The sequence below is a fragment of the Macrotis lagotis genome, chromosome 1 (assembly GCF_037893015.1).
Source record: "Macrotis lagotis isolate mMagLag1 chromosome 1, bilby.v1.9.chrom.fasta, whole genome shotgun sequence".
Taxonomy (NCBI): Eukaryota; Metazoa; Chordata; class Mammalia; order Peramelemorphia; family Peramelidae; genus Macrotis; species Macrotis lagotis.
This window is the reverse complement of record NC_133658.1, coordinates 581,988,056-582,006,856: the sequence shown is the minus strand read 5'-3', so window position 1 is coordinate 582,006,856 and position 18,801 is coordinate 581,988,056. Positions and strand designations below refer to the sequence as shown.

At 36.7% G+C, this 18,801-nt stretch overlaps 2 protein-coding genes and 1 non-coding gene across 7 annotated transcripts in view; 1 reads left to right on the top strand and 2 right to left on the bottom strand.

Annotated features, from left to right (window-relative positions):
* The window catches only part of RUBCN (rubicon autophagy regulator), a 90,302-nt gene extending 80,171 nt beyond the window's left edge, over positions 1–10,131 (bottom strand). Inside the window, exon 1 of one of the 2 annotated variants that reach the window (XM_074214740.1) lies at positions 9,890–10,131. Coding sequence is in view for 1 of the 2 variants with exons in the window: in XM_074214734.1 (XP_074070835.1) it covers positions 9,659–9,690 (32 nt within the window). In the remaining variant the exon portion in view is untranslated. Of the gene's footprint in view, positions 1–9,658; positions 9,850–9,889 lie in introns of those variants that run through there. The other variant, XM_074214734.1, reaches the window with a different exon arrangement.
* LOC141510319 (U6 spliceosomal RNA) lies at positions 8,578–8,684 on the bottom strand. Its single transcript, XR_012474820.1, has one exon. It is a non-coding gene; the product is annotated as a U6 spliceosomal RNA (small nuclear RNA).
* FYTTD1 (forty-two-three domain containing 1) overlaps positions 10,060–18,801 on the top strand; it is a 40,943-nt gene continuing 32,201 nt past the window's right edge. For 2 of the 4 annotated variants that reach the window (XM_074214742.1, XM_074214741.1), the window contains exons 1-2: positions 10,687–10,924; positions 16,150–16,281. In XM_074214742.1, coding sequence (XP_074070843.1) covers positions 10,726–10,924; positions 16,150–16,281 — 331 coding nt within the window. In that variant the 5' untranslated portion in view covers positions 10,687–10,725. Of the gene's footprint in view, positions 10,307–10,686; positions 10,925–16,149; positions 16,282–18,801 lie in introns of those variants that run through there. The other 2 variants (XM_074214744.1, XM_074214743.1) reach the window with 2 other exon arrangements.

Sequence of the window (18,801 nt, the reverse complement as noted above, 5' to 3'; positions counted from 1 at the left end):
GCTAGGTGGCGGCTAGGTGGTGCAGTGGATAAAGCACTGGCCCTGGAGTCAGGAGTACCTGGGTTCAAATCTGGTCTCAGACATTTAATAATTACCTAGCTGTGTGGCCTTGGGCAAGCCACTTAACCCCATTTGCCTTGCAAAAACCTAAAAAAAAAAAGTTTACATTCTAATAAGTGGCAATCCCACATATAGAAGAAATGGTGGTATATGCAAGAGGAATATTTTGGTTTAGGAAAGTTAATGGGATCCTCACAGGGGAGGGAGTATTTGACACACTCTTTCCAGTAACAATGACAGAATTGATCTGATTATGATTCCAGAAGCAGCAAGTAGGGGAGGGGTCAAGATGGAGGGCACAAGTTCCTCTGTGACTGTTGAGGAAAAGGGAGAATACCAATTACCAATAAGGGTCATAAGTCCAGAGTTCTGGGAATAAAATGGTTAAATACTCAGGGGTATGGATTCTGCTCTAGACAGCATATCTAGGTATCTGACAGAGAGATAAGAAAAACATGGCTAAGGCCAAGTCTAAATATAAGTAGAATGATCAATGGATTGTGCAAACAAATTTAAGAAAAAACAGTAGAAAAGCAACAAATTAAAACATCTTTATAAAATAGAAATTCTGAAAATTAAAGAGATAAAATTGAAAATAAAAAACCTGCTACAATAATAATAAAAGGTGTTTTAATGATTCATGATACAAACCATAACATAATTTGATAAAAAAATAAAATAATGAAATAAACCAAAAAATGAAAATGAAGAATCACAACAAATGGCAAGGATATTAAAGATATTACTAGAAACTCTTTTGTCTAATTATATATGGACAAAACTAAAAATTTAGACAAAGCAGATGAATATTTTCAAAAGTATGATATAAAACACCCAGAACAAGAAGTAGAAAAATGGAAAAAAAAAACAACTTGAAAACTAGTGATAACAGAAGTCTCAAAGAAAAAACTCTAGGTCTAAATAGATTCAGATACTGGGGAATTCTATGAAAAATTACAAGAACAATTAGATCCCACATAATGGAACTTAGCTGTAAAAATACATATAAAAAAAGCACCTTGACAAAATTTTTATAGTAAACAAATATGGTTCAGATGCCTAAATTGGGGAAATTAAATATTAGAGATACAAACTTAAGACTTGTACTTCCAATGAATATTGATGAAAAAATACTGAATAAAATGTTAACAAAGAGGCTAAAACAATCTATAAGATCATTCATTATGATCAGTTTGGATTTAATTTTAATATTTTTTCTTTCTTTTTTTTTTTAAAGGTTTTTGCAAGGCAAATGGGGTTAAGGGGCTTGCCCAAGGCCACACAGCTAGGTAATTATTAAGTGTCTGAGACCAGATTTGAACCTAGATACTCCTGACTCCAAGTCAGGTTGGATTTATACCTGAAAAGAGGATTGGGTCACATTAAGACACCTAGAAATATATCAGACTACATTACTACTAATAATAATCACATGATCATATTAACATATACAAAAAAAGACTTTTGACAAAATACAAGAGCATTTGTGTTAAAACACATACACATGAAAACACAAGAATTAGGTCTTTCCTTACTCTATGAAAAACCAGGAAGCATTAACTATCATAGAAAAACCCTAGAAACTTTACTATAAAGCCACAGGTACTTAATATATTATAGAATATAGTTACTTGATATAGTTCTAGAAATGTTACCTATAGTAAGTAATAAGGCAACAAAAAAGAAATTGAGAAAATAATCCTACATAAGAAAACAAAATTATTTGGTGATATGATATGATGATTTATACTTGGAGAACTTTAGAGATTCAACTAAAAATTCATCAAAACAACTAATAATTTGAGGAAAGTAATAAAATAAAATCAACCCACAAAATCATTAACTTTTCTGTTTATGCCTAAAAACCAGCAGGAAGAGCTAGAAAAAAAAACAAATTCTATTCCAAAATAACTATAGACTATATAAAAGATCTGAAAATTCAATTACTAAGTCATACAAGAATCATATGATTAAAACTACAAAATATTTTAGAAAAATACATAATAAACATATATTGCCAATATCTTAAAAATGATGATGTTACCCAAAATAATCTACAGATTTAATGCTATACTAAACAAACAATCAAGGGTTTCCTGATAGTATTAGGTCAAAGAATTCCTTTGGAGAAATCTAAGTTCAATATTCTTAAAGGAAAATATAAAAAAATGGGAATTAAGTAGACCTACTAGGACCAGGTGTCAAACTGTACTTAATAGTAAGCAAGACATGTTGGTCCTGAGTTAAAAAAAACAAAACAAAACAGAAAAGTTCTTCAATAGAACAGATTAGGAATGTAAGATTCAAACACAATGGAACAGGAGAATAGAATTTAATTATCCAAGGACAGAAACTTGTAACCTAAGGATTCACTATTTAACAAAATACACTGGGAAAATTGGAAGGTAGTGTAAAAGAAATTATATTTAAATCAAAAAATATACAACAGGTATAGATACAAAAGGTTATATTCTAAGCAAATTAGAAAAGGGTGGAAGGAGATACCGTTTGTAGCTATAGAAAGGGGAAGTTTTGACTAAAGAAGGAAGAGAAACTGGAGATAAAAATAGTCAATTTTGATTTCATAAAATTGAAGTCATTGCAAATTAGAATTAAAATGGGAATAGTTAATTGGGAAAAATATTTGCAATAAATTTCTCTGATAAAGGTTTGACATTAAAGATATACAAGAAATTGTCATATATGCATAAAGGCATAGATGTGTTTGTATATGTATATATATGTGGATATGGATATGAACCAGAGCATTCCCCAATAGATAAATTATTAAAGCTATAAACAGGCAACTCTTTATTCTCCCTAAGTCACTAAACTAGACCTAATTTTTGACTTTATTAAAGTTAATACAAATGTATAAAATATATTTTTACTGATTTGTTTTTATATTACTTAAATTTCTCCCAGGATTTCTCCCTCTTATCTTTCCCTAAAGCTTCCCCTTATTTAAAAAAAAAAGAATATTTTTAAAAGAATAAAAAATAGCAACTCATTGAAAAAGTCTGAAAATATAAGCAAAGTTTCACTTATGGAGCTCCCACCTTTACAAAGAAATTGTGGGAGGTAACTTCTCATATCTCCTCTTAAGGGCATTAACTTTCAATTGTTTAGCAGAGTGCCTGATAGAGAAGATGATTAATAAATGTTTACTGACTGATTTTAGCTCTTCTTTCCATTTCCATTATTCTAATTGTTGTGCACGTATACACACACACACACACACACACACACACACGTAAATATATATATATGTATATATATATATATGTCTGTGTACACATTCATATTATATATATATATACATATTAATCTTGACTGTTCATTCCTTATCAGGATATAACTCCTTCCATGCTTTTAAAATATTCATTGTTTCTTAGTGCAAACTAAATAATAAATTGATATTTCTAAAAATGCAACAAAAATTCTCATGTTGTGGTAGGAAATACTAAGCAGATAGATCTTGTGCCTTTCCATGATGTCCTTTTGTGTGTCCTGAGAAATTAGGTTATTGTAACATCCCTTGTTACCAGTCCTGAGAACAATCCTCCTCCCTTATACCAGACCTTGAATTGATAACAGCCATCTGTGTACCCTGTCTTCTGCCAACTAGAAAGGACCCATCAAGAAGATCCTACAAGGACAGAGAAAGAGAGGCAGAAGCCCAACATGATAACCAACTGTTAGCTTTTTGTTACCCCTGAACATGCTGATATATATTCCTTTATACTGACAGTCCCCACACCTTTCCCAGCACCTTTATAAATCTCCTGTACTCCTATATAAATCCTAGATTTCTTTTCCCTGCTGGTTATCACCTGCTAGGAATAAAGGTCACAGGCAATAATTTTGTACCAGCAAAATAAAACTTATCTGCCCCTTATCACTCTGAGTCATGAGTTTTTGTGAAATTCTATCACTAATCAAACCCTAGCTGAGCCCCACACTGTATCATTCACCCAAAACAAAGCAATAGAACATAATTAAATAAATACAGAAGGAGAAAGTTGGAGAGATAAATCAATAAGTCTTTAGCTAATCTGATTTTTAAAGATGGGAAAATCAAATTATCAAAATTTAAAAAAATGAACAGAAAAAAATTTGAACCTATTCTATAGTCATAACCTAATAAAACCAAGAATTCAAAGGAAATGGGCAAAAATATAAAATATCCAAAGAAACAAAAGATGAAATGGAGGTTTTAACTCCCATTTCAGTCAGTAAAAATGAATAAAGGTTATGAACTTGGGTAATTGGAAGAAGAAAAAAAAACTGGGAAGACAAAAGGGTTTTGGGGGAAAGATAATGAGTTCTATTTTAGACACAATGAGTTTGAAATACCTGTGAGACATCCTGTTTGAGATGTCCAAAAGGTTAAGTGAGGATGGAGACAGGAACTCAGGTAAGAACACAGGACTAGAGATATAGATCTGAGAAAATAACTGAACATTTGAAAGCTGATGATATCAGCAATAGAGACAGTACAGAAGCTAGAGCTGTATTGATGGATTAGGGAAAGACGGAGGAGTAAGGAACTGTCCAAATCGAAGTAAAGGAAAAAAATAGGTTTAGGAAAGTTGAGGTGGAAAGAAGGATAGGATCAGATTCCAAAATTTCAGAGCTGAGGATCATATTATTGAATTTTTTGTTTACAAGAAGGGTGACTGGAATTTGAGATTAAATGAAATATACAAAAAGCTATTGCAAACTTTAATGCTCTCTTTAAATATCAGCTGTTACTACTATAATTATTTTTGCATCATTTCTCTTCACTGTTTTTTGGATTATCTGCAATTTTGATTAGCTAACAATTGTAGTGATCCACAATTCATAATATCATAGGTAGGAAAAATTTGTACAACAATCTAAATTGCTTGAAAACTACTATTGCATATAGTTGGGAAAATAAATAAATAAATGGTTTTATTTATATTTTCCCACAAGTGCTAGTAAATAATTGCATGGTCCTATAAACTTCAAAGTCAAACAAATAATTTCTGGGGATCAGAAAGGAATTATTACTTTGGTGTATATATAGACTGCAAATTAGCAATTAATATTGCCATAATTACCCAGATAAAACACTGTTCTATCCTCCTTGGATTAAGGAGACATTTTACTGTCAATTCTTTTTAAAAGGGAACTTTTAAAACAAAGAATTAATTCCCATACCTTCTATTTTGAAAATGTGTTTTAGATTTTAGAAATGAATGTTGCGACTGAAGTTGATTTTTGCATCAGTGTACTCGCTTTGCTGTATACGTAATTCCCTTTCTATGTATCCAACTCACTTCTTCTTGTGATAATAGTACTCCCTGCTTGGCTGCTGAGATGGAGGAAGTCAGCCTGTTCTCCCTGGGGTGTTGGGGCTGTAAACATCTGCTGATAGACTTAAGAGGAAGCTCAGGGGAGTTCTCCTTCATTGCCCCTCAGTCTCTCTCTCTCTCTTTCTCTCTCTCTCTCTCTCTCTCTCTCTCTCTCTCTCTGGCAAGGCAATGGGGTTAAGTCGCCACAGCTAGGTAATTATTAAGTGTCTGAGGTCACATTTGGACTCAGGTCCTCCTCATGCCAGGGCCAGTGCTCTATCCACTACGCCGCCTAGCTGCCCCTAGTATTTCCTTTCTGAGGTCACTCATGTCTTTCTCTTTCCATTTTGCATACTCTCATTTAATATCTTGTAGACTACTACAACACCCTGTCCTGACTTCTTGCCTCCAGATCTACTCTACTTTGAATCACCCTAATCACTTCAATAGTTCAGTATTCAGAAGATTCTTTATGCCACTACCACAAAGTCCCTTCTGAGATCTATTTCTACTCTATCTTTCTACCTTTAGCTCTCAAAGTCTTATATTCACTGTTCCTTAAAGATGCCTCGGGCAGCTAGGTGTATGACAAAAGTTCTAGGCCTGGAGTCACAAAAACTCATTTTCCTGAATTAAAATTTGGCCTCCAGAGACTTCCTAGCTCTGTGTCCCCCGGCAAAGTATTTAACCCTCTCAGTTTCTGCATCCATAAAATGAGCTGGAGAAGGAAATGACCAACAACCATGGTATCTTGGACAAGATAACCCAAACTGCATCACAAAAAGTTAGTTTGTCTGAACAATAACAACAATAAAGATGGCTTATATTCTTTTCCCACTTTGATTCTGAATTTTCTTCTTGCTGTCTATCAAAAGGTGTACTTTGGAATATAAATAATTTTGTTTGATATGAATTTTACTTAACCTAACCTACATTGAATGGTAAGCATAATGTTTACAAAATTAACAAAACTTGAAACACAACACATCTTGAACATGAAAAGAACTTCATAAAAATATCAGCTCTCAGAAACGGAAGACCATTGTAGACACTAATAACCACCATCAGGTGATGATCAACTATGATGGACTTGTTCATTTCAGCAACACCATAAAGACAATAATAAAAGACTTGTGATGGAAAATACCATCCCTATACAGAGAGGGAACTGTGGAGTTTAAATGTGGATCAAAGCTTACTGTTTTCAATTTTTAAAAGTTGTCATTTATTATTATGTCATTTATTTCTCTCTAATGTTGGGGTTTTTTTCCCACTTGGATTTGATTCTTCTTTCACAACATGATTAATATGTATTCATGTTTAACATAGTTTTACATGTATAAGCCATATTTTATTGCTTTCTCTCCGGGGGAAGAGGAAGGGCTGGGAGGAAGAAAAATTTAAAACTAAAAACCTTGCAAAAAAAAAAAATTAGTGAAAACTACTATTGCATATAGTTGGGAAAATAAATAAATAAAATATTGAATGATTTTTTTTTTAAATTGCAGCTCTTATGGAAGGGACATTACATAAATGTGTTTTGCATGGTCTTGTCAAGTGAAATGCTTAACATGTTGATTATTCATAGCAAAGATTATTATTCCATAAGTAAAAAAAAGCCTAAGAAACAGTACATTCTTTCATCTGGAATGCCTTCTACCCCTTGCATCCCAAAATGCTCCCCACCTACACAAACCATCCCTATTCTTGGAGCAGCTGAAGCCTTGTTCCTGTCCCGGAAATCCCCTACTCTCCCTCTTCTTTTTGCCCCAATGCTTGTTTCTCTTAACTACTATTTAGTGATCAACATGTCTGGCAGAATATGAATTCTGTGGGGGCAGGGAATTCTTCATTGGCTTTGTCTTAGTATCTCTAGTGCCTAGCACAGGGCTTGGCATACAGTGGGTGCTGATTAAATAATAAATATTGGTTGATAGATGAGGCCAAAATTTCTCTCAAATAGAGCTTGGGGAGAGATTAAAGTGTAATTAATCAAATGTAACAATCTGGGATAATATTGACACGGATACAAAGAATTTATCAGTTTGTCTAGCACTGCCGAGTCAAAAATGATTTAATCAGTAAGATCAAACCAGCTTATCGGACATACACTACAAAGGCAAGATACATAATTTTTCCTTAAGTTCCTCTGACTTTGTTTGAATCTATCCATGGGGGGAAATTTTTTTTTAGTTTTTTTTTTGCAAGGCAAATGGGGTTAAGTGGCTTGCCCAAGGCCACACAGCTAGGTAATTATTAAGTGTCTGAGGCCGGATTTGAACCCAGATACTCCTGACCCCAGGGCCAGTGCTTTATCTACTGTGCCACCTAGCCGCCCCTTATGGGGGGAAATCTTTATGCACATTAAAGTACCACAGGCATGTGAATCATAACAAGCATTACTTTCACAGAAGATGGTATTTTATGTTGGCTTTTCTAATGAGAAAAAAATAATGCTCTGATCAGGCAACATCAATAAACATCTAGTCCACTTGGCAATTTTATTTTTCCTTGTAAACTTATAAAGTGTCATGCTGATTTTTATGAATTGATCTCTTGTGAGTTGAATTCACATTCACATAAATTATACATTGATTATCACATCATGGACTAACAAAAGCCAGTCCCTTGAGTTGAGGATTAAACTCTTGAAGCTAAGATGACCTTACCAGAGTAAAAACCACAGGTTCTGTCTGCTGATTAACTTCCCCTAGTTGCAAACTGGTGTACAAAAAGGTATAATATTGCTGATACTTTCAATATTTAGACTTTTTTCCATGTATCAAATTTTACTATGCTACAATCCTAATGTGAGAACAGCAGTGATGGGCTATATTTACATTGCAGTTTCACAGCTTTGCCATAGGTAGTTCCTTAGCCAAAAGGGAGCAGATAGTTTTTTTTTTTCTTGTTGTTAACAGTTTTATTTTCCTAGACTTCAGGGCTTATACATGCAAAAAATGGATGGAATAGAATGGAACTCAATTCTTTTAAGTATATAAAAGACATTTTATAAACAATTAAGATACCTCAAAACCGTGTATTTTAGAGACCAAGGAGTAATTTGATATCGTTATTCAAGCTTTCTGATAGCTACATACTGTCATCAGACCACAAGAGTGTTAATGAACTAACATTAGATTACAATGTTTTAGCATATATTAAAGATATTATTTCTCCCTCTCTAAAATAAAAAAAAAATATGGAACGCTTCACGAATTTGCGTGTCATCCTTGCGCAGGGGCCATGCTAATCTTCTCTGTATCATTCCAATTTTAGTATATGTGCTGCCCAAGCGAGCACGAGCAGATAGGTGAGGACAATGGGAATGAGGTAGAAGAGGTTTCTGTACAAATAAAATTGCCTACCTCCACCTCTTTTAGACCTCAGATGCTTTTTTTTAAAGTTTTACCCCAATTACAACTTTGTTTATTGAATTAAGTATATGTGTACAGATATTTATTTAATCAGCAAAAGTCTGCTGCCTCTTCCTCCTACCCCCTTGAGAGAAAGAAAAACAAAATCTATTATGTCAAAACAAATTTCTACTTTGGCCATGTCAAAAAAACAACAACTTGCTTTTCTATCAAAAGGTGGGTTGCATGTTTCAACATTAGTCCTCTGGAATTATGAATACCAACTATATTTTGAATTGAAGACAAATCTGAGCATGCAAGAATCCATCACATTTTTTTTTAGAGTGTCTCATTGATTAACTTGGGTCTTTTTTAAAATTTTGATTATTTTTGTTAAAGGTTTTAATTATTTTGAGTTTTCCAATTTTTCCCCTGATCTTACTTCCCTCCCCCACCCCCCACAGGAGGCAGTTTGCCAGTCTTTACTTTGTTTCCATGGTATACATTGATCCAAATTGAGTGTGATGAGAGAGAAATCGTTATCCTTAAGGACGAAACATAAGAACCCATCATGTGTTAAGGAATTTAATTAATTCATTTAAGATGCTATTTGTAAAGTGTTATAAAAATTCCATCAGTTTGTCATCCCCATTCATAAGAAAGCTCATCATCATCATCACCATCATTTTTTTGTTTTGTTTTTTTAGGTTTTTGCAAGGCAAATAGGGTTAAGTGGCTTGCCCAAGGCCACACAACTAGGTCATTATTAAGTGTCTGAAACCGGATTTGAACCCAGGGACTCCTGACTCCAGGGCCGGTGCCACTTAGCCGCCCCTATCACCATCATTTTAAGGAGGGGGTCCCTAGAAAGAAAAGGGTTGGGCTGCCGGGCTACTTAGAGGCCAACTGGAGATGCCCTACCTTCCTCCTAGGTCCAGCAGCCAGAGGGCCATGCCACAGGGGTGCAGCTCCAGCAAGGCTGGGCAGGACCCGTCCCTACCACATAGGATGCCGCAGGGCTCGCAGTCGTCGCAGGGGCACCACCCCGCAGGGGGGCCTTGGCATCCGGGCTGGCTTCACCTCCCTCCCTGCCTGGGTCCGGCTCCCGCACCCGGCCTGGTTGCTAAGCAACATGACCACGCGAAGGCGTACCGTCGCCGGTGCAGCGGGGCTGGAGCCGCCACCCCCCCCCCCCCGGGAAGCGCCTGCAGCGTCTCCTCCCGGCCCGAGGGGGCGCCAGAAAGGCGATCCGGAAGCGGAGACTCACTGGCCGAGGTCTGCTCTCGCTGCTCCCTCCCTCCCTCGCCCCCCGCCCTGGCACGGCCGCCCTGCGCCGAGCGGGAGGGTCGGGCCGGAGCCGCGCTTGCGCGCTGCTCCCGCTTTCCTCGTCTCAGTCAGGCTGGGGGAGGCGGCCGAGGCCGGACGCAGCCCTTGCTCGGCGGCGAGTGCCCGAGAAGACAGCCAGCGCCATGAGCGGCTTCGGCGTCGGGATGGCGGCCGCCCTGGCCGCTCCGGCGCCGTTGAAGAGCGGCAGCCACGAAAACCTCGATAAGATTGATATGTCTCTGGGTGAGGGGTCGGGCCGCACCAATTCGTGGGGCCGAGGGGGAGGCGGGGAGCGAGCGGGTGGAACCAAGTGCCCCGGTTGAGGGGGGAAGGGGCGGTTGGCTTGCGGGGTCGAACCGGGCACCGGGATTGTCGAGCCGGGCCGGGCCGGACCAAAGGCGAGGGTGGAACGGGGCGGCCGGGCCGGGGGGTGCGGGGAGAGGACGCCCGGGGGGGGGGAGGGGCGGGGCCGCCCCCCCCGGAGCCCCCCCGCGCCGCTGGGCTCTGTGGGAGCTGCCCAGGGGGTTGCAGCCGAACGTTGGGCAGTTGCGGGCGGGGGGAGGGGGCGGTTGAGGCGCCGGAGGGAGTCGCGGCCGCTCTCGGTGCGGGGCCCCGAGGTGGGGGGCCCGGGGCCCGGCCGCGGGCGGAATCGCGGAGCCTGGATGGAGGCGGATGGCCGGGGGCGGGGGCGCCGGGCCGGCACCTGTGCTTGCAGCAGGAGGGGAGGCCGCCGCCGGCAGGGCTTGCTCTTGTGGGGCACACGTGTCCCCCGTCGGGGGGGCTCGCGTAGAGGGCGAGGTGATAGCGCTGCTGTAGCCCGGGAAGAGCTGGATTCGTGCGACTTGATTCCGCTATTAAAAGTTAAATCTATATTGCGGATCGAGATGTCAGGGAAGAAGGGAAGCAGGAAAGACAAACTAACGTCCCAGCCTCAGTTTCCTCGAATGCCATCTTATATAAGAAACTTTACTATTCCTCTAAATATTAGAGGAATACTAAAATACTAGATGGTGTCTTAACCTATCCGGGAAAGCACGTTGCTCTGTAAAGTCTATTTGTTTATATGTGGCGTTTGGGTGTCTTGAGCAGAGGTTTTGTTTTTGTGGCCTTGATTTCTACAGCACATAGGTACTTAATATATGCCCGACTTACATTCAAAGACTTGCTACTGTAAATCTATAAACCTATTGTCTTCCTTTGGCTGACATTTATTAAGTTCCTATTGTGTATCTGCCTGTTTCTAAGGGAATAAAAATAGAAGCAAAAAAATTCGAATCTATTTCGAGAGACCCACATGAAAAATAACTGTATAGGTAGGAGAGAGGATAGATTGAAGATAATTTCCCATTTCTGGGAAGCAGTTAGAGGAGTTGGGGATTCCAGAAAAGATTTTTTCCTTGAAATTCTTCATTCAGGGGCCACTAGGTGGTACAGTGGATAAAGGACCGGCCCTGGAGTCAGGAGGACTGGAGTTCAAATTTGGTCTCAGACACTTAATAATGACCTTGTGTGGTCTTGGGCAAGCCACTTAACCCCATTGCCTTGCAAAAACTAAAAAAAAAAAATTCCTCATTTAACATAAAGAGAATTCAAAGGACAAAAGTATTAAATGTGAGACTGGGATTTGAATCTGGGTGTACTACACATTGTGCTATTTCCAGTGGGCTGCCTTTGGTACATGTTGTCACTGTTTTTGCTTTGTACTGTGCCTCATAGTTGTAATTGTGGTGAGTGAGGAAATCTTTATGTGTGATTTGTTCTGTAGTGTGCTTTTGATGTGCCTTAGTATGTGAATTTTCTAGGTGTGCCCTTTTGAAAATAGGGATCCTTGATACTCATAAAACTCAGGATATCTTACCTGCATAGTTTCTTGTTACAATGAAACCAGTTATAAAAATCTAGTTAAGCTTTTTTTCTTGCCTGTATCTACCTCTTGTATGGTTTTAAGGACTAGCTTTTCATAATGGATCAAAGTCAAATGGTATGATGAACTTCACAAAGTAACCACATTTTTTTCTGATTATTATTTTTCTTGGTTTTTTTTTTTTTTGGCAGGGCAATGAGGTTAAATGGCTTGTCCAAGGCCACACAGCTAGGTAATTATTAAGTGTCTGAGGCCACATTTGAACTCAGGTACTCTTGACTCTAGGACCGGTGCTCTATCCACTGCACCACCTAGCTGCCCCCTTTTTCTGATTTATTTAAATCTCACGATGCTTATAGCTTCTAAACTGGTAATTGGGAGTTAAGTTGAGGTTTGGCCAAGTAGATGGCAGATACCTTCACAATCTTTCTTATTTTCTGGATGTTTCTGATATTTTGGGGTTTCAAATTTTTTGGTGGGTACTTAGGAGTTCACTGAAGAAAAGCTGAAATGTAATTGCTCTTTGATCCAGAGCTATGAAACTGAGGTATAGCTTAGTCTCACTCCCTCATTTTTGGGGTCATGAGCAAGTAATTCATTGTAAAAAAGCACAAAAGTGTTGCTATTTCTAGACCTGTAGAAGATATGCTCTTTATTATGATGATTCATTATAGTATTCTGTTTTGCATTTTTAATTTTTATCCCTGTTTTGCAAGGAAAAATCCTTTCCTGTGTTGTACAGGAATTAAGTTGGTTTGGGGACATGGGTGATTTATAAAAAGGGGTCAAAAAACTTTTAAATATTAATATTTTACATTGTTCTACAATTTATTAAATTTTTTATCCTACTGAAATAATAGAATTGCTGTAACCCAAAAAGCAACTCCCTTTTTAGGAGTTTTGGTTATTTGATCAAACTTAGTATCTCTGAAATCTAAACTGAGAATTTAGACTACTTTTTGTCAGAGAATAAATAGTATCTTGTTTGCTTCAATGTAGGTAAACTCCTATTTTCTAGATTGAATCCGAGTTGGAAAAGATCTGAGGTTATCTAGATTAACTTTATTAAGAATAATATTCTGAAATATCCTGATGGAGTCATCCAGGCTTCAAAATCTACCCAGATGAGAAAAATCAGTCCCTTATTAAATTGCAAGTTTACTCTGGGGGAATTATTTGGTAATCTCATAATTCACATTTATGTAGCTCTTTATAATTTATGGATTACTTTCTTGGGATTAAGTGGCTTGCCCAAGGCCACACAGCTAGGTAATGATTAAGTGTCTGGGGTCAGATTTGAACCCAGGTACTCCTGACTGCAGGGCCAGTGCTCTATCCACTGCGCCACCTAGCCGCCCCATTATAATAACTCTTAAAAGCAGATAGTTCAAGTATTATTACCTTCCTTATATATCTGAGGAAACTGGGTTTTCCTTTGAGTGATTACCTAATGTGAGTGCATGACAGAAACTAGGATTAAAGCCTTGGGCCGGGCAGCTAGGTGGCGCAGTGGATAGAGCACTGGCCCTGCAGTCAGGAGTACCTGGGTTCAAATCTGACCCCAGACATTTAATCATTACCTAGCTGTGTGACCTTGGGCAAGCCACTTAATCCCATTGCCTTGCAAAAAAAAAAGCCTTGGTCCTCTGACTAATTTCTTTTTTGATAGAATGGTTTACCTAGATTTTAGCAGTGATTTTGGGGACAATATAGTGAAATATGGGCTAGATAATTTTATGTTAAGATCCACAAAGTAGTCATTAATGCTTTCTAATCTACTTGGAATATCTTTAGTAAAATGCCTGAGGGATCTGTCCTTGACCTTGTGATAATTAAAAAATGTTATCCATTTCTATATTATTTAGAATGTATTAACAAAGAATACAAACCATCTGCCTCATGTTTTTGTGAATTTCTTTTATGAAATCTTTACAAAAACTACTGGTACCTTTAGGGGAAAAGGCATTTTTTTTAGAAGTAGTAGTAATGATTATAATAATAACAACAATAATAACATAATCACATTCATGGAGGTAGCTGAATGACTCCATGGATAAAGAGCTGGGCCTGGAGTAAAGACCTGAGTTTTGCACTTGGACTAAATAGACATACAAGAATAAGATAAAAGAGGAGACCAGAGAACAGCAGTTTATCTGAAGAAATATATGGGAATTTTGTTGGAAACTTGATATGAATCAACAATATAAATGTTGTGGTCAAAAAAAGACTAATGTGATTTTAGCACGGATTTGGTGTCAAAGACCAGGAGGAAAGACCCTTATATGCTGTCCTAGTTAAACTCATGGAATTTTGGGACACCATGTATTAGGAAGGAAATAGAAAAGCTGAAGGGAATCTAGGAGGGCAACTGGTATTGTAAAGAGATTTGAGATTCTCATGATTTAATATGATCCTGTGGAAATAGCTGCAGAAATTTAGCTTAGGGAAGAAAGGACTTTAGAAGAATATATATATATATATACACACACACACACACACTATGCAAACACTTGTTCTTCTGGGTCTTAGAGAGTGATAATAAGCCCTGGGTAGAAGTTGCAGAAAGAAGGCACATTTATTTTTGATATAAAGTGAAATTTCCTATTGATTATTGCCATTTCCCAAGTTGGAATGAGCTGTCTCCAAAGATGGAGGGCCTCTTGCTTACTAAAAGTTTTTAGATAGGTTTTGATACTATAGAGAGAATTCTTTAGGGTTTGACCAACATGACTTTCAAAAATCCCTTTCATCTCCTGAGGAATCATAATCTAGGTATAGGGAACAGGTAGAGTCATAGAATATGTTTCAGTAAGCAGAATGATCCAGTTTTCACATTGTAAAATATTTTTTCATAAAGATATTCAAAATTTTTTATTTCTCTTTTTGTTAAAGCTAGTAATTTGGCATTGGAAAAATATGAAGATTAAATAAATTAATGAATAGTTACTAGTAATAATCTTCCACTGCTGTAAATAAAGAGGAAAAGACCTATAGTTTGTAAAGTTTTTTTCCCCTCTGTCACATGGATTAATCATTTCTAGATTAACTGGTTATGATTTTCCGTGTAAGGGACAGTTAGAAATGACTTTTTTAGGAGTTGGGCTTAATATTATTAAAGAAATGGATTTTAAACATTTATATTTTATGAAAAATTTCAGAAGGTCTAAGTTTGAATCCATAAAAATTTGAAGTGTTTCTCTATATTTGTGTGTTTCTTACACTTAAATTGAGTAGTTTAATCTTTAAGTATGATCTGATGATTTAAATCTAAACAGATAAGTTTTGGTATCAACATTCTTCTGAAAAAAGAAATTGAGGTCACATTTAAGTGCAAGAAAAGATGGATAATGAAATTTGTAAAGGCTAGGGCCTTTGTAATTGTTTGAAATTAAGGACCATATATTTATTTATTTTTAGGAAGGGAGGTGGTACCTCTTTAGTGGAAATGAATGAACTTGCTCCCTCTTTTTTTGGAACTGAGCTTTTTTTCCCTGAGGAAGCAAAAGTTTTCCTCAGAAGGCAAGAGGGAACCAGGACCATTTTCCTGCAGAATGGACATGTCCAAATAGTGACTAGAACACTGGTACAGTTCTAAGTTCCAGAAGTGTTGATGGAAGACGATATACTTCATTTCAGTTTGAAATAGTGTTGTTGTTAACCTAGTTGGAGGGAAGGAAGTGTACTGCTCTGACAGTTTTACAAGTATTTCATTTATGCCCACAGCTGCCCTGAGGGGTAGATTCTGTTAGATATCCCCAATGTCGAGGCATAGATTGTAGACGAGGTTAAGTGTCTTCGGGCTGCATTTGAACTTAGGTCTTTCTGACCACAGCCCTTTGCTTGATCCACACCTAGTTGCTCAGGTGTGGACAGTTAGAGTGATGAGATAGAGAAGTTGAAGTGAAGGCAGTTTTTGGAAGATGATGAATATTAAAAAGGGATACAGTATGAAAATAGGAATTTCTAGATTATCGGTAAACCTTTCAGTCTCTGATTTCAGTATTCTTTGCCTACCAAAACGTTTTTATGAACAGTAAGCAAGCAATGGAATACATGCATTTGGAGTCTTACCTCCTTTTCCCTAACCTTCCTGTCTTTTCAAAATTTCATCTCAGCTGAATAATAGATGGAAGAAGAGGATGTTATATAAGATCCAATTAGTTGTCTTTAAGTAATTAACCGATAAGTTAAAACTTATATGATTTATATCTCTCAAACACAGATGATATCATCAAATTGAATAAGAAGGAAGAAAGAAAGCAGAATTTTCCAAAATTGAATAGAAGACTTAAACAAACTGGTGCCCGGCAATTCAGGATGAGAGTAGCCAGATGGGGACTACAACAACAGACTGGTAAGTCTTGAAAAGAAACTGTGATTTCCTGTACGCATTCTAAACTCAACTCCTTTTGGAATTTAATGGAAATTTGATTTTAAGTTATATTTCTAAAAAGTTGTTAAAATGCCCTTTCCCCTTTACTCATCAAACTCACTATGAGATATGTGCTCCAAGGGTAGTAATAGATAAAAATGTTCCATTTGCACAAAAATATTTATAGCACTACAAAACAAGGTAGAGATATGCTAACTGAAAGGGAAATGATTGAACAAATTGTAAAACATAAATAAGGTATTGCTTGTTAAGAAAATATGAATAAAAATTATTATTAAATTATTATTATTAAATCATGGGAAGATTTAGAAACAAATGGAGATTGAAGTAAGTAGAATCAGATTGTCTGCAACTATATATATGTGTATATGTGTGTGTGTGTGTATAAAGAACAAAAAGCCCAAAACTTTATTTTAATAAATATAAAATTAATAAAATATAGTAAATAAAATAAAATTTTACTTAAAAATTTTAATTACAGTTATCAGGCTGAAAAAAAATAAGAACTTATACTTCCATCTCTTTGCAAATGTAGTGTAGGTGTGGAGCATGATGTTATCAGACTTGGTTGATAAATTGAATTTTTTTTTCTAAAAGTTTTTTCATTTTCTTTAAAAAGATTTGGACCCTTTGGAGAGAGGGATGTAGTTGGAAATAAATGTGATGCAAGGAAAAAATCCAACTTGTAATTGAAATTGTTAATACAAGTGTCTTTGGTTTTAAGTTTTTCTGTACATCAAAGAAAATGAAGATGATTTCCTAGAAGTTATAGAAATTAACAGTTCATTCCTTAAATTTATTGGGGGGGGGGCTAGAAAATAAGACCCAAATCTCAGAATTTAGTGCCATAAAGGATCTTTCAGATCAACTAGTCAATCCTCCTCTTTTAGCAAATGAGAAAATTGTGACCTGAAAGGGAAAAGTGATTATTTGTCCAAGATCACATAGCATAGCTGGGACACAATCTCAAGCATATTTGACTCTTAAGCTCAGTATTTTTCAACTGTATCATCCTTCTGAGAAGGGAAAAATCTCTTGATAAAGAGTTTTACTTCTTTTAAATGAGCATTTGTAAAGTGCTTCGTATAGTGCCCCAGCACATAAATTCATAATAAATACTTCTTCCCTTCCATTTTAATCAAAGCAAATTGCAATATTTAGAGGGTAAAAGTAGTTACGGTGTGTATGTAAAGTTGGAAATGGGATGAATTAATGTGACCTAGGTAATACTTTGAAAATATTTCAGATGTATCAATATGTCAGCACATTATTTTTGACCATTACACATAGAAAGCCTATTGAACATATAGTCATGTAGATGAGAGGTGTCAAACTCAAGGTCTGCAAACCTTCCCAGTAAAACTGGAACCAGATTAATATGTAATTGGAGAATGTTTACCATGGTAGGGATTTGTTTCTATATGAATTTGACATCTCTGATCTAGATGTCTTTGTTGGATGACAAGTAAGATAACTTTTTCTGGTATTCTAAAGTGGATACTAAATAAAATTATTCAAAGAAATTATAATGTGATGTTAAGCTCTGAACCCAGAGTTGAGAAATCACTAAGGTGATTGCATACTTCCAAGGTTGTTGGGCAACAGAAAATTTTCCTTTCAGACCACTGTGTTGTTTTGGCTTTGTATTACCTTTAAGAAGAATCATAATCTTATCTCCTTCCAGCCCACATTTTTTTCCTTATAAAAGAAAGATTTTATTTATTTTGAATTTTTCAAGTTTCCCCCTAACCTTGCTTTCCTCCCCCCCTCCCACACACAGAAGACAGTCTGTTAATCTTTACATTGTTTCCAAGGTATGCATTGATCTAAGTTGAATGTGATGAGAGAAAAAAATCATATCCTTAAGGAAGAAAATTAAGGCATAAGAGATAGCAAAATTAATAATATAATATTTTTGTTTTTAAATTAAAGTTAATTTATTTGGTCTTTGTTCAAACTCCACAATTCTTTCTCTGGATACAGATGGTATTCTCCATTACAGATACCCCCAAATTATGCCTGATTTTTGCACTGATGGAATGAACAAGTCCATTAAGGTTGATCATCACCCCCATGTTGCTGTTAGGGTGTTCAGTGTTCTTCTGGTTCTGCTCATCTCACTCATCAACAATTCATGCACATCCTTCCAGGCTTCCCTGAATTCCCATCCCTCCTGGTTTCTAATAGAACAATAGTGTTCCATGACATACATATACCACAGTTTGTTAAGCCATTCCCCAATTGAAGGACATTCAGTTAATTTTCAATTCTAAGCCACCACAAACAGGACTGCTATGAATATTTTTATACAAGTGATTTTTTTTACTTTTTCATAATCTCTTCAGGGTATAGAGCCAGTAGTGGTATTTCTGGATCAAAGGGTATGCACATTTTTGTTGCTCTTTGTCCAACTTACTTTTTTTTTTTTTTTTTTTTTTTTTTGCAAGGCAAATGGGGTTAAGTGGCTTGCCCAAGGCCACA